At 50.9% G+C, this 18,965-nt stretch overlaps 1 protein-coding gene across 4 annotated transcripts in view; it reads right to left on the bottom strand.

Annotated features, from left to right (window-relative positions):
* FLYWCH1 (FLYWCH-type zinc finger 1) overlaps nucleotides 1-18,965 on the bottom strand; it is a 33,867-nt gene that overhangs the window by 4,905 nt on the left and 9,997 nt on the right. For 2 of the 4 annotated variants that reach the window (XM_079781787.1, XM_079781788.1), the window contains exons 3-10: nucleotides 10,378-10,477; nucleotides 9,195-9,609; nucleotides 8,502-8,942; nucleotides 6,857-7,285; nucleotides 6,463-6,726; nucleotides 2,740-3,003; nucleotides 1,553-1,825; nucleotides 607-679 (exon numbers count right to left, since the gene is read on the bottom strand). In XM_079781787.1, coding sequence (XP_079637913.1) covers nucleotides 607-679; nucleotides 1,553-1,825; nucleotides 2,740-3,003; nucleotides 6,463-6,726; nucleotides 6,857-7,285; nucleotides 8,502-8,942; nucleotides 9,195-9,504 — 2,054 coding nt within the window. In that variant the 5' untranslated portion in view covers nucleotides 9,505-9,609; nucleotides 10,378-10,477. The remainder of the gene's footprint in view (nucleotides 1-606; nucleotides 680-1,552; nucleotides 1,826-2,739; nucleotides 3,004-6,462; nucleotides 6,727-6,856; nucleotides 7,286-8,501; nucleotides 8,943-9,194; nucleotides 9,610-10,377; nucleotides 10,478-18,965) is intronic. The other 2 variants (XM_079781790.1, XM_079781789.1) reach the window with 2 other exon arrangements.

Below are 18,965 nucleotides of genomic sequence, written 5' to 3'. Positions count from 1 at the left end.
AAGTATTTTCTAATTTTCCTTGTGATTTCTTCTTTGAATCATTGGTTATTTGGGAGTGTATTATTTAATTTTTACATATTTGTGAGTTTTCCACATTTCCTTCTAGTTAGTGATTTCTGGTTTCACTCCACTGTGGTCAGATGATATACTTTGTATGATTTCAATCCTTTTAAATTTATGGAGTCTTGTTCTATGACGCAGGTACGGTCTATCCTGGAGAATGTTCTATATGAGTTTGAGAAGAACTCTGCTATCGTTGTTCTGCTCTCTCACTCACTTTGGGGGAAGATAGCTGACATGTTTGAGGACATTCAAGTAGCCCCCAGAGGGCTCCTTATGGTGAGAAACTGAGTCCTCCAGCCCACAGCTGTGAACAGGCCATTTTGGAGCGATTTCCTCCCGCCCCACTCGAGCCTTCGGAGGACTGCAGCCCTGGCTGACACCTCTTCTTCAGCCTGGGAGAGACCCTGATCCAGAACCACCCAGCCCAACCACTCCTGAAATCGTGACTCACAGAAACGGTGGGAGATAGTCAATATTTGTCATTTTAAGCCTCTAAGTTTGGGGTTAATTTGTGACACAGAGTTAGATAACGAGTATAATTACCCATTAATCTGCTGGCTTTCAGGAGAATAACTCTTGAAGCACAGTTGAACTTTAGTCAGCAGTTTTATCTTTTCTAAGGAAAAAAAAATGAAAAGCTAGGTTAATAATTTTTTTTCTTGTTGAAGCTGCTAGAGCCAATGATACACACCTTGTAATGATAAAGCCTTGAGGATAATGAAAACCAGGTAAAATGATGCTGATTTGGGGAGTCATTGGGAAGCCCCAAATTACCTGTGCCTGGTGAATTAAGCTATTTGAGATTCTCAGAGTCAAGCTGCATCCCTCCTCATCAAAAAGATTGGGAATCAACCAGATATCAAAGATGATCCACCCCTTACCATGCCAAAGGCACGCCATAATGTCTACTTCCTGTTTAAACCAAGCAGTGGCTTTCTCTTGGAAATCTCCTTTTTTGTTTTAGGTAGAAATCAAGTTTCTTTTGGTGATTTTATAGAACTTGGATTCATTTCTGTCTTTTATAAGATAATATTTACATGAATTAATATGAGACACACACAGCTTTCTAGAGACTGGGTTTACATTCTGTTTATGTACAGAGAACCCATTTCGGTTCACACAGTTCATTATTTGCAAAACTTTACATGCCTGTGTGTGCATGTGCACACACATTAGTACATTCTTCTGGGTGGTCTCTATTTTTTCACCAGATTTTCAATCAGTAAAAAATTAAGACCTCTTTCAATAAAAGAAAGAGAAAATTGTAGTTTGTAAGGACGGGACAGATTTAGGTGTGTTTTCAGGTTCAGGAGAAGAAGCCAACAGAGAGGACAGACAGAAAATTCTGGAAAGGCAGAAATGCCCTGGCAGACAGTGCCTATCCCTCAAGGTGTCTGAACTTTGGGCTGGCAGAGACCAAAACCGCACAGGTCTTTTTAATCCCTTCTGCACCCCTCCCCCCCCACCCCCCACCCCTCCCTGCTGGTACCTGGATCCTCCTGCTGGGCTGCAATGGGAAGCCGCTCGCGCCGCCTCAGGGCCTCCAGGCCAACCAGATCAGGCATGTGGCAGTGGGCGCGCATCACCGTCACCTGCTGGCCCTGGGTGATGGCCCGGCTGCGGCAGCCCAGCCGGGCCTGGTCCCGGCACATCCAGTACACCTTCTCACCAGCAGCCTTCTCCTTCCTGTAGAGGAAGCACTCGTGCACCAGGAACCTGCCCCCGAGGGACGTCTTCAGGAACTCCAGAGGCTGGGGGGGTCCTAGAAGGAACATCACGCTGTGAGTAGGGAGCCTGGGTGCCAGAGACGGAAGCTGGTTCCTTTTTCCCACCAGCCTGCGCCACCTGGGAAACTGTCATCCCCCTGCAGGACCACTCTGGTCCCTGCTCTCTACCCCCGTCTGTGCCTCAGGGGCCTGGGCTGAAGCTCGGGTCACCAGCCCTGACACCTTCAAGTGGAGACTGGCTGTCTCTAAGGGCTCTGGTGCTGCCTGGGGAGGTTGGCTCTGCAGCCATCCAAATCCCGAGTTTCCTGCAAGCCTCTCCTGACTTGGCTTGGACTCCACACTTGATGGCAAGTGCCCCAGGACAGGGGCTGAGCTGGAACATTCTGGGAGGCCCATGGCTGGTCTGAACCGTGTGCACCAGAGCCCTCCCAGCTCCCTGTCCACCCTCCCTTTGGCCAGCTGGCAACCAATCAACTCTCTTAAGACTTTTAAGAACCTTAACTGAAAGGTCATGCATGTTGAGGTTGAGGTGGCCAAAGAGAACTAGGGGGCGGGAGGTGGGAGGAAGGGAGAGACAGAGGAAAACAGAAACAAAAGAGGCCCAGAGAGTGGAGACAAAGGGTCCCCAAGGTGCAGGCACATTGCCTCATACATGGGTGCCAAGCACAATAATGCCACCCTGGCCCACCCGCATTCCTCCGGTGGTCTGAGCTGGTTTCTCTTACTGACAACCCATCTCAGACTGGGCCCAACATGAGTGGGGAACCCAGCTGTAGCCTCTGCCCTCAGGGAACTCAGCCAGGTGGACAGACTGACATGCATGGCTGGACCACATTGGACATGGGCCATGGGTGGGAGGTCCTAGCAGGCAGCTCCAGCCTGTGTTTTGGGGTTGGCCCCAGGGGCTGCCAGGCCAGCAGGGAGACCAGGGCCCAGCGCCCGCCCACACCTGAACCTTCCCTCAGGGCTTGGGTGGGGAACGGCTCGCGCTGCTTCAGGGCCTCCAGGCCCCCCAGGTCCGGCGGGTGGCAGTGCCTGCGCATTACCATCACCCGCTGGCCCTGGGTGATGGCCCGGCTGCGGCAGCCCATGCGGGCCTGGTCCCGGCACGTCCAGTACACCTTGTCGCCAGTGGCCTTCTCCCGCCTGTAGATGAAGGACTCGTGCACCAGAAAGCTGCCCCCCAGAGGGGTCCTCAGGAACTCAGGGTCTCCTGGGGAGAAATGGGGGAAGCAGTCAGGGGAGGGAGAGCCCGGAGCCCAGGCCTTGGAACAGAGCAATGAGGTGGGTAGGGGCCCTGTTCTCAGACCCAGAGCAACATGGTTCGCGGAGTGACCTCCACAAGCTCCGCTCCAAGCTGTACCTCTTCCTCCCAGCTAGAGGGCCCTGGAGCCCAGGACACAGACACCCACCCCACCAGCTTCAAACCCAGCCTAGCCTTAGCTCCCAGGGGCTCCTTTCCAAAGCCTGGCAGGGAGGGGAGATGAGAGGCTGGTGAGGTGGAGGCCCCTGGAGGCAGAGGGCTGTCCCTCCATCTCATGGTGCCTATGGGAAAGGGGCGTCTGCTACCTCTCCTAGCTTATCCCAGGTGCCTGCAATGGGGTGCACACTGGCCATGCAGTCCCTGCTGAGTGGGAGGGAGAAGTGGAGGGCCACTCTGGGGGACAAGTAATCCGAGTACAGTAGGCATAGTGTGGAGTGCACATCGACTCTCCAGGGAGCCAGGCTGGGTGGAGATTTGACGCTAGGGCAGCAGGAGGAGGCCAGCAATAGTGTGAATGTGTGGGATGTGTTGAGACGGAGGTAGCTAAACCCTTCTGCCCAAAGAACTCCCTTCCCTCTGTCCAGGGACAGGGACCACGCAGAGGAGCTGGAGACAGACCGGGAGTCTGTTTCCTCACGCAGAGAACAGAGGAAGTCAAGGGGGGGCGAGAACGCCCTGGAGAGGGTGGGGGTGTCTGGATGTGGCATGGAGCTAGGTGACCTCAGGGCATGTTTCTGTTCCTCTGGCACCTGATGGAAATGTGCCCTGAGGAGGGAAGGCACGGAGCACCTGGACAGAAACTGGGAGAGGGGAGGAGAGGGCCGCAGAGCAGAGACACCGACAGAATGGTAGAGGCTGGGGGGAGGGGTGGGGCCGGGGCCTGTGATCACAGACTTGGCAAAGCAGCCTGCAGGGGGAGCCACTGACAACGTGAAGTCCAGTGGCCAAGTCTGGGCGGCCTGAGATCCCTCTGAAGGTGGGTCCAGGGCAGCGCCACGCAGGGGCCTGGGTGTGGGTTGTTTGTATGAAGAACAACGATATAAGGGTGCCAGCGCCTGGGGAGGAAGAAGCTTCGGGGCGGGGAAAAAGGAAGTGCATCGGGACCATGACCCTTCTTGCTCATTTTCCATGCCCCAGCCCCGGAATGGGGCAGCCAGTCTCGGACCACTGTGGGAGGTTCCTCCCTGTGGGCACTGGCCCATCACTTGCATCGGTAGGATCACTTCAGAAAGCTGTGGTCACTCAGTACCAGAGACCATAGAACCAAGGGAGGATTTACAGCCTGGGGCTCTGCCAGCAGCCACACTCTCCATCAAGTACCTTCAGACACACATGGTCTCAGAGTGCGGCCTGCAGGGACGCTTGCCAGGCTAGTAACTAGAGGAGGGACTTTAAAAGACAAGGGGTAAAACCAAGCAAGAGAAAGAGAGAGAGACCTAGAGATGAGGGTCCAGCTAGGGGACCTCAGGGAGATGGGTGGCAGGTCCCAGCCAGACTGGAGCAAAAAGCCTGGTGAGCTGCCCGCTGCTGGGTGAGGAAGAGATGAGTGAGGAAGAGGAGTGAGGGGCGCACAGAACACTAGGTGGACAAATAAAGCAGCTGCTCAACTGCCCAGAAAACAAAGAGCTGTGTGAGGAAGAAACAATCGCAATGTATTCCCAGATCAGTGCGAACAGATTTATATAATAAAGCGAAAACAAAAAACTGCAGTAACTGCATTGAAAGGATGGGGGCAGCAGGTAACAGCTGAATCTTTCTCTATCTTTACCAACACTTTCTCTCCTTAGAAATCAACTAGAGCCCTAACCAGTTTGGCTCAGTGGATAGAGCGTCGGCCTGTGGACTGAAAGGTCCCAGGTTCGATTCCGGTCAAGGGCATGTACCTTGGTTGCGGGCACATCCCCAGTAGGGGGTGTGCAGGAGGCAGCTGATCAATGTTTCTCTCTCACTGATGTTTCTCTTTCTCCCTCTCCCTTTCTCTCTGTAAAAAAATCAATAAAAAATAAAAAAATAAATCAACTAGAGATTCAAGAAGCAGTTGATAATGGCAGAAGATATAGGGTAGCCCTGGTGGGTGTGGTTCAGTGGTTGGAGTGTTGTCCAATACAACAAGGGGTGGCAGATTCGATTCCCAGTCAGGGCGCATACCATGCCCAGGTCGCAGGTTTGATCCCCAGTCAGGCACAAGTGGGAGGCAGCCTATTGATGTTTCTCACTTTCTCTCTCTCTCTAAAAAATAATAAAATATAAAAGAAACAAGGGAAAGAGCTCGGAATTATTAGTTGGGGTGGGAATTGGAAGTGAGGGTAGGGCGGGGCTGCCATGAAAAAGAGTCAGAAAGAAATACAATCAGAAATATCAACTGCCCAGAAAACCTGAGAGAACTCTAGGGCCAAAAAGTCCCTAATTCAGAAATGATACAACTGGTAACTTCTGAAAGAGAGGCAGGTGTCTCTCACACGAGTGAAAAGCTGGGTAAGTGAGAGAGGCAGGACCAAAGCTGCTCTTCTTAGCAAGGTGAGGACGGGAACATTCACGTTGTTTACAGTGTATGCCTGCGAGAGTCCAAAACCCAGGCCCTTTGGGGCTGACCCAGCGGACAAAGATGGAAAGAGAGGGGCTGCGACCCTCGTCAATGGCTCCCTTAGGGCAGATGATAGATATTTATGGAGAAGAGCTGGAGGAGAGTAGTTGGTTAATTACATGAAAATACCACCGTCCGTCTTTAATCACGTGGTCTGTAGGATGTGCTTGTTACTCAATACTGTATTATCCAATCACACTATAAAAGTGAGAAACTGGCGGTGTGCAATTAGCTTCCTCTATAAATTCTTTTTAAAAATATATTTTTATTGATTTCAGAGAGGAAGGGAGAGGGAGAGAGAGATAGAAACATCAATGATGAGAGAGAATCATTGATCAGCTGCCACCTGCACGTCCCCTACTGGGGATGTGCCCGCAACCCTTGGCACATGCCCTTGACTGGAATCGAACCCGGGACCTTTCAGTCCACAGGCCGACACTCTATCCACCGAGCCAAACCAGCCAGGGCTCCTCTATGAATTCCTGAGAGAGAAAAGGGAGGAGGAGGAGGAGGAGAGGAAGCCTGGGTTGATCACGTGCTGTGGAGATTTGGGGGCAGCTTGGGCTGGTCTAAGCAGGAGGGTGAGGACTACCACCTGAGTGAGTGGGACTACCTAGAGTCACCCCGAGTCTGGTCAGGGAATGTGGTGAGGTGGTGGTGGAGGAGTGGAGGCAAGGAAAGGGAAAAGCAAGAGGAGAGGGCCGTACTCCTTCCAGAGGGCTCCTGGGAAGGTACGGAGGGTGCTCACTGAGGGACATGGGGGTCAAAAAGGAAAGGCTGGCTGATCCCCTGCCCGTCCCCAGGCCTGCTCCCCGTCTGCTTACCTGAATTCCCCCTCTGGCCGACACCAGGGCGTTTCTCCCGCTGCCTCAGGGTCTCCAGGCCCATCAGATCAGGGGGGTGGCAGTGGCCTCGCATCACGGTCACCCGCTGGCCCTGGGTGATGGCCCGGCTGCGGCAGCGCATGCGGGCCTGGTCCCGGCACGTCCAGTACACCTTGTCGCCGGCGGCCTTCTCCCGCCTGTAGAGGAAGGACTCGTGCACCAGGAAGCTGCCCCCCAGAGGGGTCCTCAGGAACTCAGGGCCTCCTTATGAGAAATGGGGTAGGCGGTCAGCAAAGGCTGAGCCAGGCCTGTGCCACCCCCTCCCGCCTCCCAGCCCTCAGGGTGTCAGACTTGAGGGGGCCCCGGCTCTGGCCAGTGGGCATGAAGGACTCACCCAGGCCCCTTTCCTGGTCCCGGGGGGGAGACTCCTGCAGGGCCTGTGGCTTCGCGTGCTTTCTGGGCCGGGGCCTGGTGAGAGTCAGGGCGCTGGGCCCCCTGTGGTACAGCAGGCTGTCCACGCCTTGGAGCAGCTTGTCCACTTGGCCCCCGGGGCCGCCTGGCCGGGCCCTCTGTGTCTCCATGGTCTTCTCCTGCTGCCGCCGGGCCTGCAGGCCCTCCATGTCGGGCGGATGGCAGTGGCCGCGCATCACGGTCACTCGCTGGCCCTGGGTGATGGCCCGGCTGCGGCAGCCGTGAAGGACGTGGTCGCGGCACGTCCAGTACACCTTGTCTCCCACAGCCTTCTCCCGCTTGTACAGGAAGGACTTGTGCACCAGGAAGCTGCCCCCATAGCAGGTCTTCAGGAACTCGAAGGGCGGGCGCTCTGTTGGAGAAGGAACCAGCAGTCACAGGGGTCAGAGGGGCGGCGGTCAGGCCGTGCTGCTAGTGGAATGAGTGGCCAGGCGTGCTCTGTCCACATGCATCCCACGGAACCCCCACCCAGCAACTCAAGGGGGCCAGAGAGGCGGCCACGCCCCAGATCACACGCCCAGGTGGTCCACGCTGGCTCTGACTCCACAGCCTATGCCCTCGCTCACTCCAGGCCATACTTTTTCTTAGGGTTTATTTGAAAATATTACCTAATTTTTGATTTATACTTGCACATGCCATAAAATACAAATGGTACCATAAGATACACAATGTAAAACAAGCCCCTCTCTCTCGCCCTGCCCCGGGGACTCAGAACAGCAGTTGTTTGAACAGCAGTTGACTCCTTTCCAGGTTAGGGGGCACCCAGCCTTTGGGACCAAGCCCACCACCCAGTTGTGGGTAATAAAAACTGCACAAAAGTTCCATCTACAAGTTCCTGAGAGCCACCGCATGCTGGGCCCGTGCTGAGCACTGCCCACATGTCAGACACCTAATCGCCCTGACATTTAGACTATGATCCGTCCTAGGACAAAGCCCCCAAACTGCAGAAATTCATCAAATGTTCTGAGGCTACCCAGCTACAGGAGATGGGGCTGGGACTTGAACCTGGGACCCATAGCTCAACATTCTCCCGCCAGGCTGACCTTCCCAAACTGCCCGGGTTGCCAGATTCACATGGAGCCCATTAAAACTCGTGATTCTGGGCCCCACACCAGACCCTGCGGGGTCAGAAAATTCCGCACGGACTTGGGACGCCTTGGTTTAGGATAGTGGTTGGCAAACCGCGGCTCGCGAGCCACATGCGGCTCTTTGGCCCCTTGAGTGTGGCTCTTCCACAAAATACCACGGCCTGGGCGAGTCTATTTTGAAGAAGTGGCGTTAGAAGAAGTTTAAGTTTAAAAAATTTGGCTCTCAAAAGAAATTTCAATCGTTGTGCTGTTGACATTTGGCTCTGTTGACCAACGCGTTTGCCGACCACTGGGTTAGAAGCTGTGCTTCTATCCTATGGGCTTAATGACTACGGGGACACGGTAATATTTTTAAAAGTCGTTTTAACTTTGAACACATTCTATAAAATGTGTAGAACCCCGCATTTCTACTGGGGCATGAGAAAGGGCCCACGGGCTCATGCCTGCCCCAGAGTGGAGTTGGGGTGGGGAGACACTCACCAAACATCAGTAATCGGCGTTTCTTGAGGGGCAAGCTCCTGAGAGGCAAGGTCAGCATGGACAGGCTTCGCCGGAAGTACTGCTCTGGGGCGGGCTCTGGCTCCTCGGGGCACAGCCTTGGGCCGACCCCCTTGAGTGGCTCCTCCACCTGGCCTCCGGGAACCTGGGGACTCCCCAAGCCTTCCGGCAGGCGCAGCAGCTTCTGTTTCCGGCGCCGGGCCTCCAGGCCCTCCTCGTCAGGGGCGTGACAGTGGCCCCGCATGACAGTGGCCCGCGGGCCTCGGGTGATGGCCCTGCCGCGGCAGCCCAGCTCCGTGTGCTCGCGGCACTTCCAGTACACTTTGTCCCCCACGGCCTTCTCCTGCTTGTACAGGAAGGACTCCAGCACCAGGAGGCGGCCCCCGAACGGGGTCCTCAGGAACTCCAGGGGCTTGGGGGCTGCTAAGGGCAAGGAGAGGCCTGGGTTAGCTGACATGGAGTAAACATGACACCAGGGACATGGATGGGAGGGTCGGGGGGAGCGAGGGTGGACAGGGATGAAGAACATACCAGCCTGGGACAGGTTTGTAATTAGAGATAAGGAGGCTTGGCTTGGAGCAGGGATGGGACAAAGTCACCCCACTGGAAAGGGGGGCGTGCACGGAGGCCCAAGTCTGAGCATGCAGGGTCAGGGTCAGCAGGCTGGGAGCTCACCTGTGTCGGGCTGGCTGCATTTCTGCTCAAGGGGCTGGGGGCTCGGCTGGGCTGGCCCTCCCTGCTCCTCCGCTGGCAGCGTCTGGAGGGTTCTGCCCGGGGTGTCGGGGCACGTGGCGCAGTGCACTTCTTTGGGCAGGGAGTCCACGCCATCCCCGTCCCCACTGCAGATCGTCACCAGGACCAGATTGAAGTATTCGTTGGGGTCTGTGGGGGCTGCGGGGACCACATCTGTGCCAGTCTCAGGGGACGGCTCCTGGCCGGTCTTCATACTCTCGCTCTCCTGCTCGCTGGGCTCAGGCAGGGGCATTCTGGGACCAACGGCCTGTCCCCCAGGCCACACTCAGGCCCGAGTCGTCGGATTTCTCCTCCTCCTCCTCCCAGGCAAGGAAGCTGGCAGTCCAGGGTGTCTGTCCTAAGGGAGGAGGCCAACCCCATCAGTGGAGAAGCCTGGGCTCAGGAGAATGGATCCGGGGGGCAGGTGGGGCAGCGAGGCACTAGGCTAGGCCAGGACCCGAATGGAGCTGGAGAAACCCAGGCTGGTGCTTGTGCTTGGCCAGTTCCTCTCTTGGCAACAGTGAGTATGTCAGCTCCCTCATCCAAACCTCACTTTCTCCACGTGTGAATGTGCCAAATACAAGGCTCTAGGAGGGGAGAGGGCGGAGGGGGGGGTTGGGGGGGGCTCTCAGGGCACTAAGATACTGGTAACTGTGAGTTACTATGAACTGAGGCCCACAGGGCGACGCGTTTCATGGGTTTTTCCACTTAACCTTCCAGCCCCATGTGATGAAAGCCCGCCATTCTCACTGACCCAGGTCACAGATGAGGACACTGAGCCTGCCAGGGCGACCAGCACAGCCAGGGAGCGGCAGAGCTGGGAGGCTAGCTGAGGAAGGTCTGGAGCCCACCCCCCACGGCGCCCGGCACACCTTGTCCAGGATGACAGTCACTGGTGTTCCTGAGCACCAAGCATCAGCGACAAGCACTGGGGACATGAGCTCAGGTCACTGACCTTCCCAGAGTTCCCAGCGCCCTTTCACCCTGACGCTCTGCAGACCACAGAGTTCCTGGCCCTGAGAGGCGTGACCCTCTGGACTCACAACTAGATCCTGTGCCCACCCCAGGCGGGAGGCCGGGGGCACCCAGCGCTCAGGAGGTGCCAGGGCCCCATGAAGGCAGCGACCTTGTGCTTGAGCTGGTGCTGGCGCTGCCGCAGCGGGGCGGGTCAGGCTGTGAAGCTGTCCGGAGGATCCGTGGTCACTGAGGGCTCCCTGGCTCCTGGCCTGGAGAAGCAGAAAGAATGGACTGTGGGGACCAGGGTGTCCTGGAGACCTGGGCAGGGACATCAGTGTGGGGTGATCTGTCTTCTTGGGAGACTGGGGTGGGGGGCACATTGTGGGTCTTTCCCATTTCTCAGTCCAGAAACAAGACTGCTGCCTCGCCTCACATTTCGGCTTCCCCACTGTGAGCGGTCATCCCCACCCCAAGTTCTGTGGTTCCAATTCCTCCTGGTTCCCCTTTCCTACTAGGAAGTTCCCTGGGCTGGTGCCCACATTGAGCTCCCCAAGCCCTGGTCAACCCAAGTGCGGGGGCCCAGATCCCTGCATTCCCCGGCTTCCCTCAAAGCCCCTGTGCTACATGCTTGCCCAGCCTCGGCAGCAGCGAAGCCCGGTCCGTATGGGCGAGACCCAGGAAAACAAATCCTCCAGGTACCAGGACATCTGGTAGGAGTCCCTGCCTAACCTCCTGCGATGTCATCCCTCTCCCCAGTCCAGCTCCTCCCAGACCAGCCAATCTCTGGTTCTCCCTCCCATGTGGGCCTTTCCCGCCCTGTCCATCCTGCCCCACAAAGCGCTGGAGGGGAGGGGAGGGGAGGGGGGAGGCGGGGACCCGGGGAACACGGCCTGGCAGCAGCAAGCCACCCGCCCGCACGTCCCTGGGCCGGGCAGCTCCGGGCAGGAAAGGGCAGCAGTTGAGGCCCCGCCTACAGGCCGCCCGCTGCGTATGATTGGCTCCGGCGCGCGTCCCTCCACCCGTAGTCCGCCCCTAAGGCTCGCAAGCTCCCGGGTCTCTGAACGGTCCCTGAACCAAAGTGGCAGGTCCCCAACGCCAAGTCCTCCCGTCCTGCCTTCCCTATGGCCTCCACCGACAGGATGAAAAAGCGCAGAGAAGCCGGCCCTCCCTTCCACACAAGGCCTTTCAGACGCTCAGGCCAAAGTCACCGCCCAGCTAGCAGGCACGTTCCCACAGGACTGGGCGGGCGGTCCCCGCCCCGCTGCGGGGTGAAGGCTGCAGGACCCACCCTCACCCACCGCCTGGGCCTCAGAGGGTCAGGCGCCGAAGCCCCGCCTCCTCCAGGCCAGCTGGGTGGGCATGACCAACAAAGACCTACGGGGGTCGGGGGTCGGCATGGCAAAGACCCCGCGCTCCCGTGGAGCTGTGCGCGTTGTCATGGAGCCCGGGCCAGGAGACACCGCGATCCTCTCAACTCAAACTGCGGTTTAAATTCAGGACCTTGTGTCTCAAAGGAAGTGGAAAACAAAAGACCTTGAGCTATGGCTGACCATCGGCTGTGGAAAGGCCTCCATGGACTAGAGTTTAATTTGATTGATAGACTGTTCCCATTCTCAACCATTAAAGGCCCTTACATTGTAGACTGTTTAATGACCACAAATTCTCCCGTAAAGTTATGCAGGCCCTTTGCACTGTGGTCTTGAATCTGGACTGGCCTCCAGCCCAGATTGATGCTCGCTGTGTAACCTGAGCGTGCCAGGAACTCACTGTGGGGGTGGAAAGCCCGGCCCTCCTGGGACATGGCCCTGAGGCCAATGGGGAAGGAAGCTGTAGGAGAGGCCACACGCAGGGGTCGGGGCACTGCCAGGAAGGGAGGAAGACCATCTTGCACTGTTCAGCCTCGCCCACCCTCCAGCTGGGTAAAGTCACATGAAGGTGCCTGAGAACACCAGTAGAGGCCCAGCCCAGCCACCCCATGATTCAGAATTTTACAGCTCTATCTGTTACCTGATCAACAATAAACTACTGTTATCTAAGCTAGTAAGATCAGAGATCATTTATTACACAGCAGTTCTTGGCAAGTGACTGACCCTCATGGATTTTAGCTTTTTGATGAATGGAATAACACTAATGGTTCTGAAATATCTAACATCAAAGTGCTTTTGAACTCCAGGTGCCATGCTACACAGATGTTAAATCCCTCAGATGATTGCATTAAAGGGCTGGTAATCCAGTGAAAGGAACAGAAATATTAAGTATAAAGGTTAGCAAATGAGAATTACATATTGAAAAAGCCTAACATGAAATAAGCCAGTCAAAAAAGGAAAAATATTATATGATTCCACTTACTAGTATATGATGTAGCTAGAGTGATCAAAGTTTATAGAGACAGAAAATAAAATGCTGATCTGCTATCTGTGGTGGAATCCTCGCCAATATGCAGATTTTTGTGAAAATCCTAACGGGTAAGACCATCACTGTCGAGGTTGAACCCTTGGATACAACAGAAAATGTAAGGCCAAGAACTAGGATGAGGAAGGAATTCCTCCTGGTCAGCAAAGACTGATCTTTGCTGGCAAGCAACTGGAATACAGACATTCTTTGTCTGACTACAGCATTCAAAGAGAGTCCACTCTTCACCTTGTGGTGCTGCTTAGAAAAGGAAGAAGTCTTACTCCACCCCCAAGAAGAATAAGTGTAAGAAAAAGAAGGTTAAGCTGGCTGCCCTGAAATACTACACAGTGGATAAGAATGGCAAAATCAGACGCTTTTGCTAGGAGTTTTTATGACAGATGCTTTGACAGACATTATTGTGGCAAATGTTGTCTGACCTATTGCTTCAACAAACCAGAAGATAAATAATTTTATTTGGGTAAATTAAATACATCAACTAAAAAAAAAAGAGAGAGAGAGAGAGAGAGAGAGAGAGAGAGAGAGAGAGAGAGAGAAAGAGAAAGTCAAATGGTGGTTGACAGGGGGTGGGGGGATAGGGGATGGGAGTGTTGTGTAATGGATAGCGGATGACGTTTGGCATGATAAAAAGATGGATGGTGGTTATGGTTGCACAACATTGTGAAAGTACTTAATGCCACTGAACTGTACACTTTTAAATGATTTAAGTTGTAGGGTTTTTTTGTGTATATTTTACCACACACGCCAATAAATAAATAAATCTGTAACAAATTATATGTAGTAATGCCCCATTTACCTAATATCTGATTAAATAAAGGTATCCCTCCATGATTCAGAATTTTACAACTTTTATCTGTTTCACAATTTATCCATTTGGGATAGATATCTTCACAAGCTCTTATCACTCCTCACTTTCTGGATAAAGAGGACACACATATTTTATTCTGATTTAGAAAATGAAGTGTCTCCAATCTCCATCCATTTCCTTGGACACATCTCCCTCCCCCCAGGGGGCCCTTTCTCCACCATTCATGTCCTGCTCTCTCTGGTCACCAAATCTCTGTGTCTCTGCTGGTTCTTTGCATTTGGATGATCAAGGTTTTTAGGGCTCCTGTGTCCTAAAACAAAACCTAACAAAACCCCCTCCTTAAAACATTAACCAAAATTAATGATTTAATTTTGCAAGAACAGCACATACCCCTTCCTTTTCACCCCGATCATCTGGCAGCTGCCCCTGAACTCTGCAGACACCATTCTCCTCTTGGTCACCATGCAGGATCAGCACTGGCTCACTCCATCCATAAACCATGTTCTCCCTCTGAAACACTTGCTCATGCCTGTATGTGGTCTATCTGTACGGTGGAATTTATTCAGCAATAAAGGAATATAGTTCTGACACATATTACAATGTGGATGAACCTTGAAAACATGATGCTCCATGAAAAAAGCCAGGCACAAAAGGTCACATATTGTGTGATTCATTCATATGAAATGTCCAGAAAAGGTAAATCCATAGAGACAGAAAACAGATTAGTGGTTTCATAGAACATAGGGGAGGAATCAGGGAGTGATGCTAAGGAGTGTGGGGGTTCTTTTGTGGGTAATTAAAATGTAAAATGGATTGTAGTGATGGTTGTCCTCCACACCACTGTGAATACACTCAAAATATTGAATTGTACACTTTAGATGGGGGAACTGTATGGTATATAAATCATATCCAAATAAAGTTGTTTAAAAAAAAATCCTTATAGGTATGACTCAGGTCCCCAGAGTCACTTGAATAAAAACCAGTTTTATACATCATAAACAGATTTCTCACTCCTGGGCTTGGTTTCTTCATCAAAGGAGAGGGGCAGTCTGAATTATGTATTGAGATATTTTGTACGTTGCTAATATCTGAACAAAACAGTAGTAAATCACCCATAATCCTGCCACTCGAATGCACAGCTATTTACACTCTTGTATTTGTACCTGTAACACTTTATTTTCTGTTGCACACACATTGTGTTCTACATGTAGTTTGCTATTTTACTCCACATTAGAATGGGAAGCCCCCTCCTGCAGACCAGATGGAGTCCCAAAGTATTATGTAACCTAGGCCCATAACAGTTATGAAAACAAAATCTAAATCCTCAACAACAATATTCTAGAAAACCACAAGATGGCAATGTTACCTCTTAAAAATGAAAGTAGTATATGACATTCTTGATAAAAATTATATGCATGGCACAGCGTTTTCAAAACAAGAATTTGGGAGTTTCAACGTGTTACAAAAATAATTCAAGAAGAATTTCTAAAATGTTTTTTTTTTTTAATTTACAAAACTTACTAGTTAGAAAGCAAAATCCAATTAATAAGTTCAACAAAAATTATTTTTTCCAAGCTAAGGTTTTTTTTTGTGTGTGTTTTTTTTTAAAAGACCACAGTATTATTTGGACGACATTACATCTAGCTTTCAACCCACTTTTCTTCCATCTCTTCTTGACTCCAGTCATATTTTTTATTTATTGACTAATTTTAGTTTATTTACTCATAACTTAAAAAACACACACCTTAAATAACTGGAAAAAATATCTCAAAATGTTAAAAGTAGTAAGAATAGCGATTTATTTTTCCTTAAATTTCAAAATTGTTTGCAATGTACATGAACTCTTTTTACAGTGGAAAAATATTAAATGCTCTAAAGATAAGCTGTATTTCCTTGCTTAGTAATTTTTTTCTATAACTCCATAACTCACAGGGAACATTCCTATGTAATACAAGAAAATAAAGACTGCCCAGCTGATGTAGCTCAGTGGTTGAGCATCGACCTATGAACCAGGAGGTCACAGTTCGATTTCCAGGCAGGACACATGCCTGGGCTTCGGGCTCGAACCCCAGTGTGGGGCGTGCAGGAGGCAGCTGATCAATGATTCTCTCTCATCATTGATGTTTCTATCTCTCTCTCCCTCTCCCTTCTTCTCTGAAATCAATAAAAATATACATTTTTAAAGTAAATAAGTAAATAAAATAGAGGTCTTAAAAGTGGCAGTGGAGTAAGTGGAAGCTATACTGACACTCCTAGGACCAAACTGGAAATACAACTAAAATACAGAAAAACCACCCTGAAAAATCAACTGAAGACTAGCTGGAGAGAACCCTGATAACCAAGGGCGTAAGGTGGAAACCACACAGAGACTGGTAGCAGCGCAGAGATGCAAAAGGGCTGGCCAGGCTTCCACAGACAGCACCTGAAGGTCCAGAGGGATATCTCAGCTGTTGGGGGTTCCCATTGAGAACACTGAGGTCTAAACCCCAAGCTGGGCTTCCCAGCCCAGAGCACCAGAACTGAGAAAGGTGCCCACAGAACATCTGGTTGTGAAAAGCAGCAGGGTTGCTGTCCACCATCCAGAGATGGCTGGAAATGCAGGCACCCCCTTAAAGGGCCAATGCACAAAATTTTGTGTGCAGCCACTCACCTTGGGCTTTGGCAGAGGGAGGGCAGAGTGGACTGGAGCTGTGTGAGGAGAGTCCAGGTTGGGGGTTCTGGGGCTGGGGCTTGTAAGGCAGCCACCCCGGTCTCTTGTGCTGAGTCATTCCCTCATGCTGCAGAAGACATCTTTCTCCATGGACCTTTGCTATTCAGGCAGTTTTTGCCTGGGGGGAAGGCAGTTGCCCCACCCTGTTGGAAGATCTCTTGCCCCACCCTTCGATCAATAGCCTGAGGCTAATCAAACCTGAATTCAATCAGACTGCAGGCAGAGGCAGATCTCTGGAAGCTTTGAGTCTTTGCCTGATCTCCTTCTGGGCCCAGGGCTAGGAAAAGCTGACCCTGGGGCACATCTTGGTCCTTTCCAAAGACAACCAGACCAGCAGAGTAAACCACAAGCTGTGGATTGTTGATAGCTCCAAGCAGGGGATTCAGGGCCAGTCAGAAATAGCATCTGACATTGTCCTGCACCAGATATGAGGAGTCCTAACTGATATACCTAATACATAAACACAAACCCAAACAGGCAGCCAAAATGGGGAGACAAAAAAAACAACCCCCAAATGAAACAACAAGAGAATTCTCCAGAAGAAGAGCTAAATAAAATGGAGATAAGAAATTTATCAGACAAGTTGGAAATAAAGAATGACACAGCACTAACAAAGAACACATTGGAGCCCTAGCTGGTTTGGCTCGGTGGATAGAGTGTCGGCCTGCAGAATGAAGGGTCCCAGGTTTGATTCCGGTCAAGGGCACATGCCCGGGTTGTGGGCTCAATCCCCAGTGGTTTGTGTGCAGGAGGCAGCCAATCAATGATTCTCTCTCATCATTGATGTTTCTTTCTCTCTCTCCCTCTTCCTTCCTCTCTAAAATCAATAAAAAATATATATATATATTTTTAAAAGAACACATTGGAAGGAATGCACAGCAAATTAGGGGAAACCGAGGATCAGATCAGTGAATTAGAAGACAGGGTAGAAAAAAATTACTCAACTAGAGAAACCAAAAAGAAAAAACAATGAAAAAATAGGAGGATAGCTTAAGGGAACTGTAGGACATGAAACGTAACAATATTCGCATAATGAGAGTGCCAGAAGGGGAACAAAGTGAGCAAGGGATAGAGAACATGTTTGAAGAAATAATGGCAGAAAAGTTCCCTAACCTGGTGAAGGAAAAAATCACACAAGTCCAATGAGGCACAGAGAGTCCCAAGCAAGAAGAACCCAAACAGCCCTAGCCGATTTTGCTCAGTGGATAGAGCATTGGCCTGCGGACTGAAGGGTCCCAAGTTTGATTCCGGTCAAGGGCACATGTTGGGGGTGCGGGCTTTATCTCCAGTAGGGGGCGTGCAAGAGGCAGTCAATCAATGATTCTCTCTCATCATTGATATTTCTTTCTTTTTTTTTTTTTTAATATATTTTATTGATTTTTCACAGAGAGGAAGGGAGAGGGATAGAGAGCTAGAAACATCGATGAGAGAGAGACATCGACCAGCTGCCTCCTGCACATCCCCCTCGGGGGATGTGCCCGCAACCAACGTATATGCCCCCGACCGGAATCGAACCCGGGACCTTCCAGTCCGCAGACCGACGCTCTATCCACTGAGCCAAACCGGTTTCGGCTCATCATTGATATTTCTATCTCTCTCTCTCCCTCTCCCTTCCTCTCTGAAAGCAATAAAAATATATATTAAAAAGAAGAAGAAGAAGAAGAAGAAGAACCCAAACAGGCCCATGACCAGATACATTACAATTAAAATGCCAAAAATTAGACAAAGAGAGAATCTTAAAGGCAGCAAGAGAAAAGCAATTTGTTACCTACAAAGGAGCTCCCATAAGGCTGTCAGCTGATTTCTCATCAGAAACCCTACAGGCCAGAAGGGAATGTCATGAGGTATTCAAAGTAATGAAAAGCAAGGATCTAAAACCAAGATTACTAAGAGTTTATCACCACCAAACCAGCACTTCAAGAAATGCTAAAAGGACTGCTGTAATGAGAAAAAACAGGAAGAGAGAGAAACATAAACATACAGAATTAAAATGGCAATAAAGCCCTGGCTGGTTTGGCTCAGTGGATAGAGCATTAACCTGCGGAATGAAGGGTCCCAGGTTCGATTCCAACCAAGGGCACATGCCTGGGTTGCGGGCTCAATCCCCAGTAGAGGGTGTATGGGAGGCAGTCAGTCAATGATTCTCTCTCATCATTGATGTTTCTATATCTCTCTCCCTCTCCCTTCCTCTCTAAAATCAATAAAATAAATATTAAAATAATAAAAATAAAATAAATAAAATAAAATGGCAATAAATAAGTACCTATTAATAATAACCTTAAATGTAAATGGATTAAATGCTCCAATCAAAAGACATAGGGTAGCCCAAACCGGTTTGGCTCAGTGGATAAAGCGTCGGCCTGTGGACTGAAGGGTCCCAGGTTCGATTCCGGTCAAGGGCATGTATCTTGGTTGCGGGCACATCCCTAGTGGGGAGTGTGCAGGAGGCAGCTGATCGATGTTTCTCTCTCCTTGATGTTTCTAACTCTCTATCCCTCTCCCTTCCTCTCTGTAAAAAAATCAATAAAAAATATATTTTTTAAAAAGACATAGGGTAGCTGAATGAATACAAAAACATGACTCAATTATATGCTGTCTATAAGAGATCCACCTCAAAACAAAAGACTCACAAAGGATGAGAGTGAAAAGATGTAAAAAAAACTTCCCATGTAAATGGAAACCAAAAAAAGCTGTGGTAGCTATACTCAGATCTGACAAAAAAGACTTCAAAATGAAGGCCATCACAAGAGACAACAAAGGCCACTACATAATACTAAAGGGATCAATTCAACAAGAGGATATAACCCTGGTAAACAAATATGCACCC

Source organism: Cnephaeus nilssonii (assembly GCF_951640355.1).
Source record: "Cnephaeus nilssonii genome assembly, chromosome: 2".
In the NCBI taxonomy this organism is placed as follows: domain Eukaryota; kingdom Metazoa; phylum Chordata; class Mammalia; order Chiroptera; family Vespertilionidae; genus Cnephaeus; species Cnephaeus nilssonii.
Note: the sequence above shows the minus strand (reverse complement) of the source record. Positions and strands in the feature narration are given on the sequence as shown.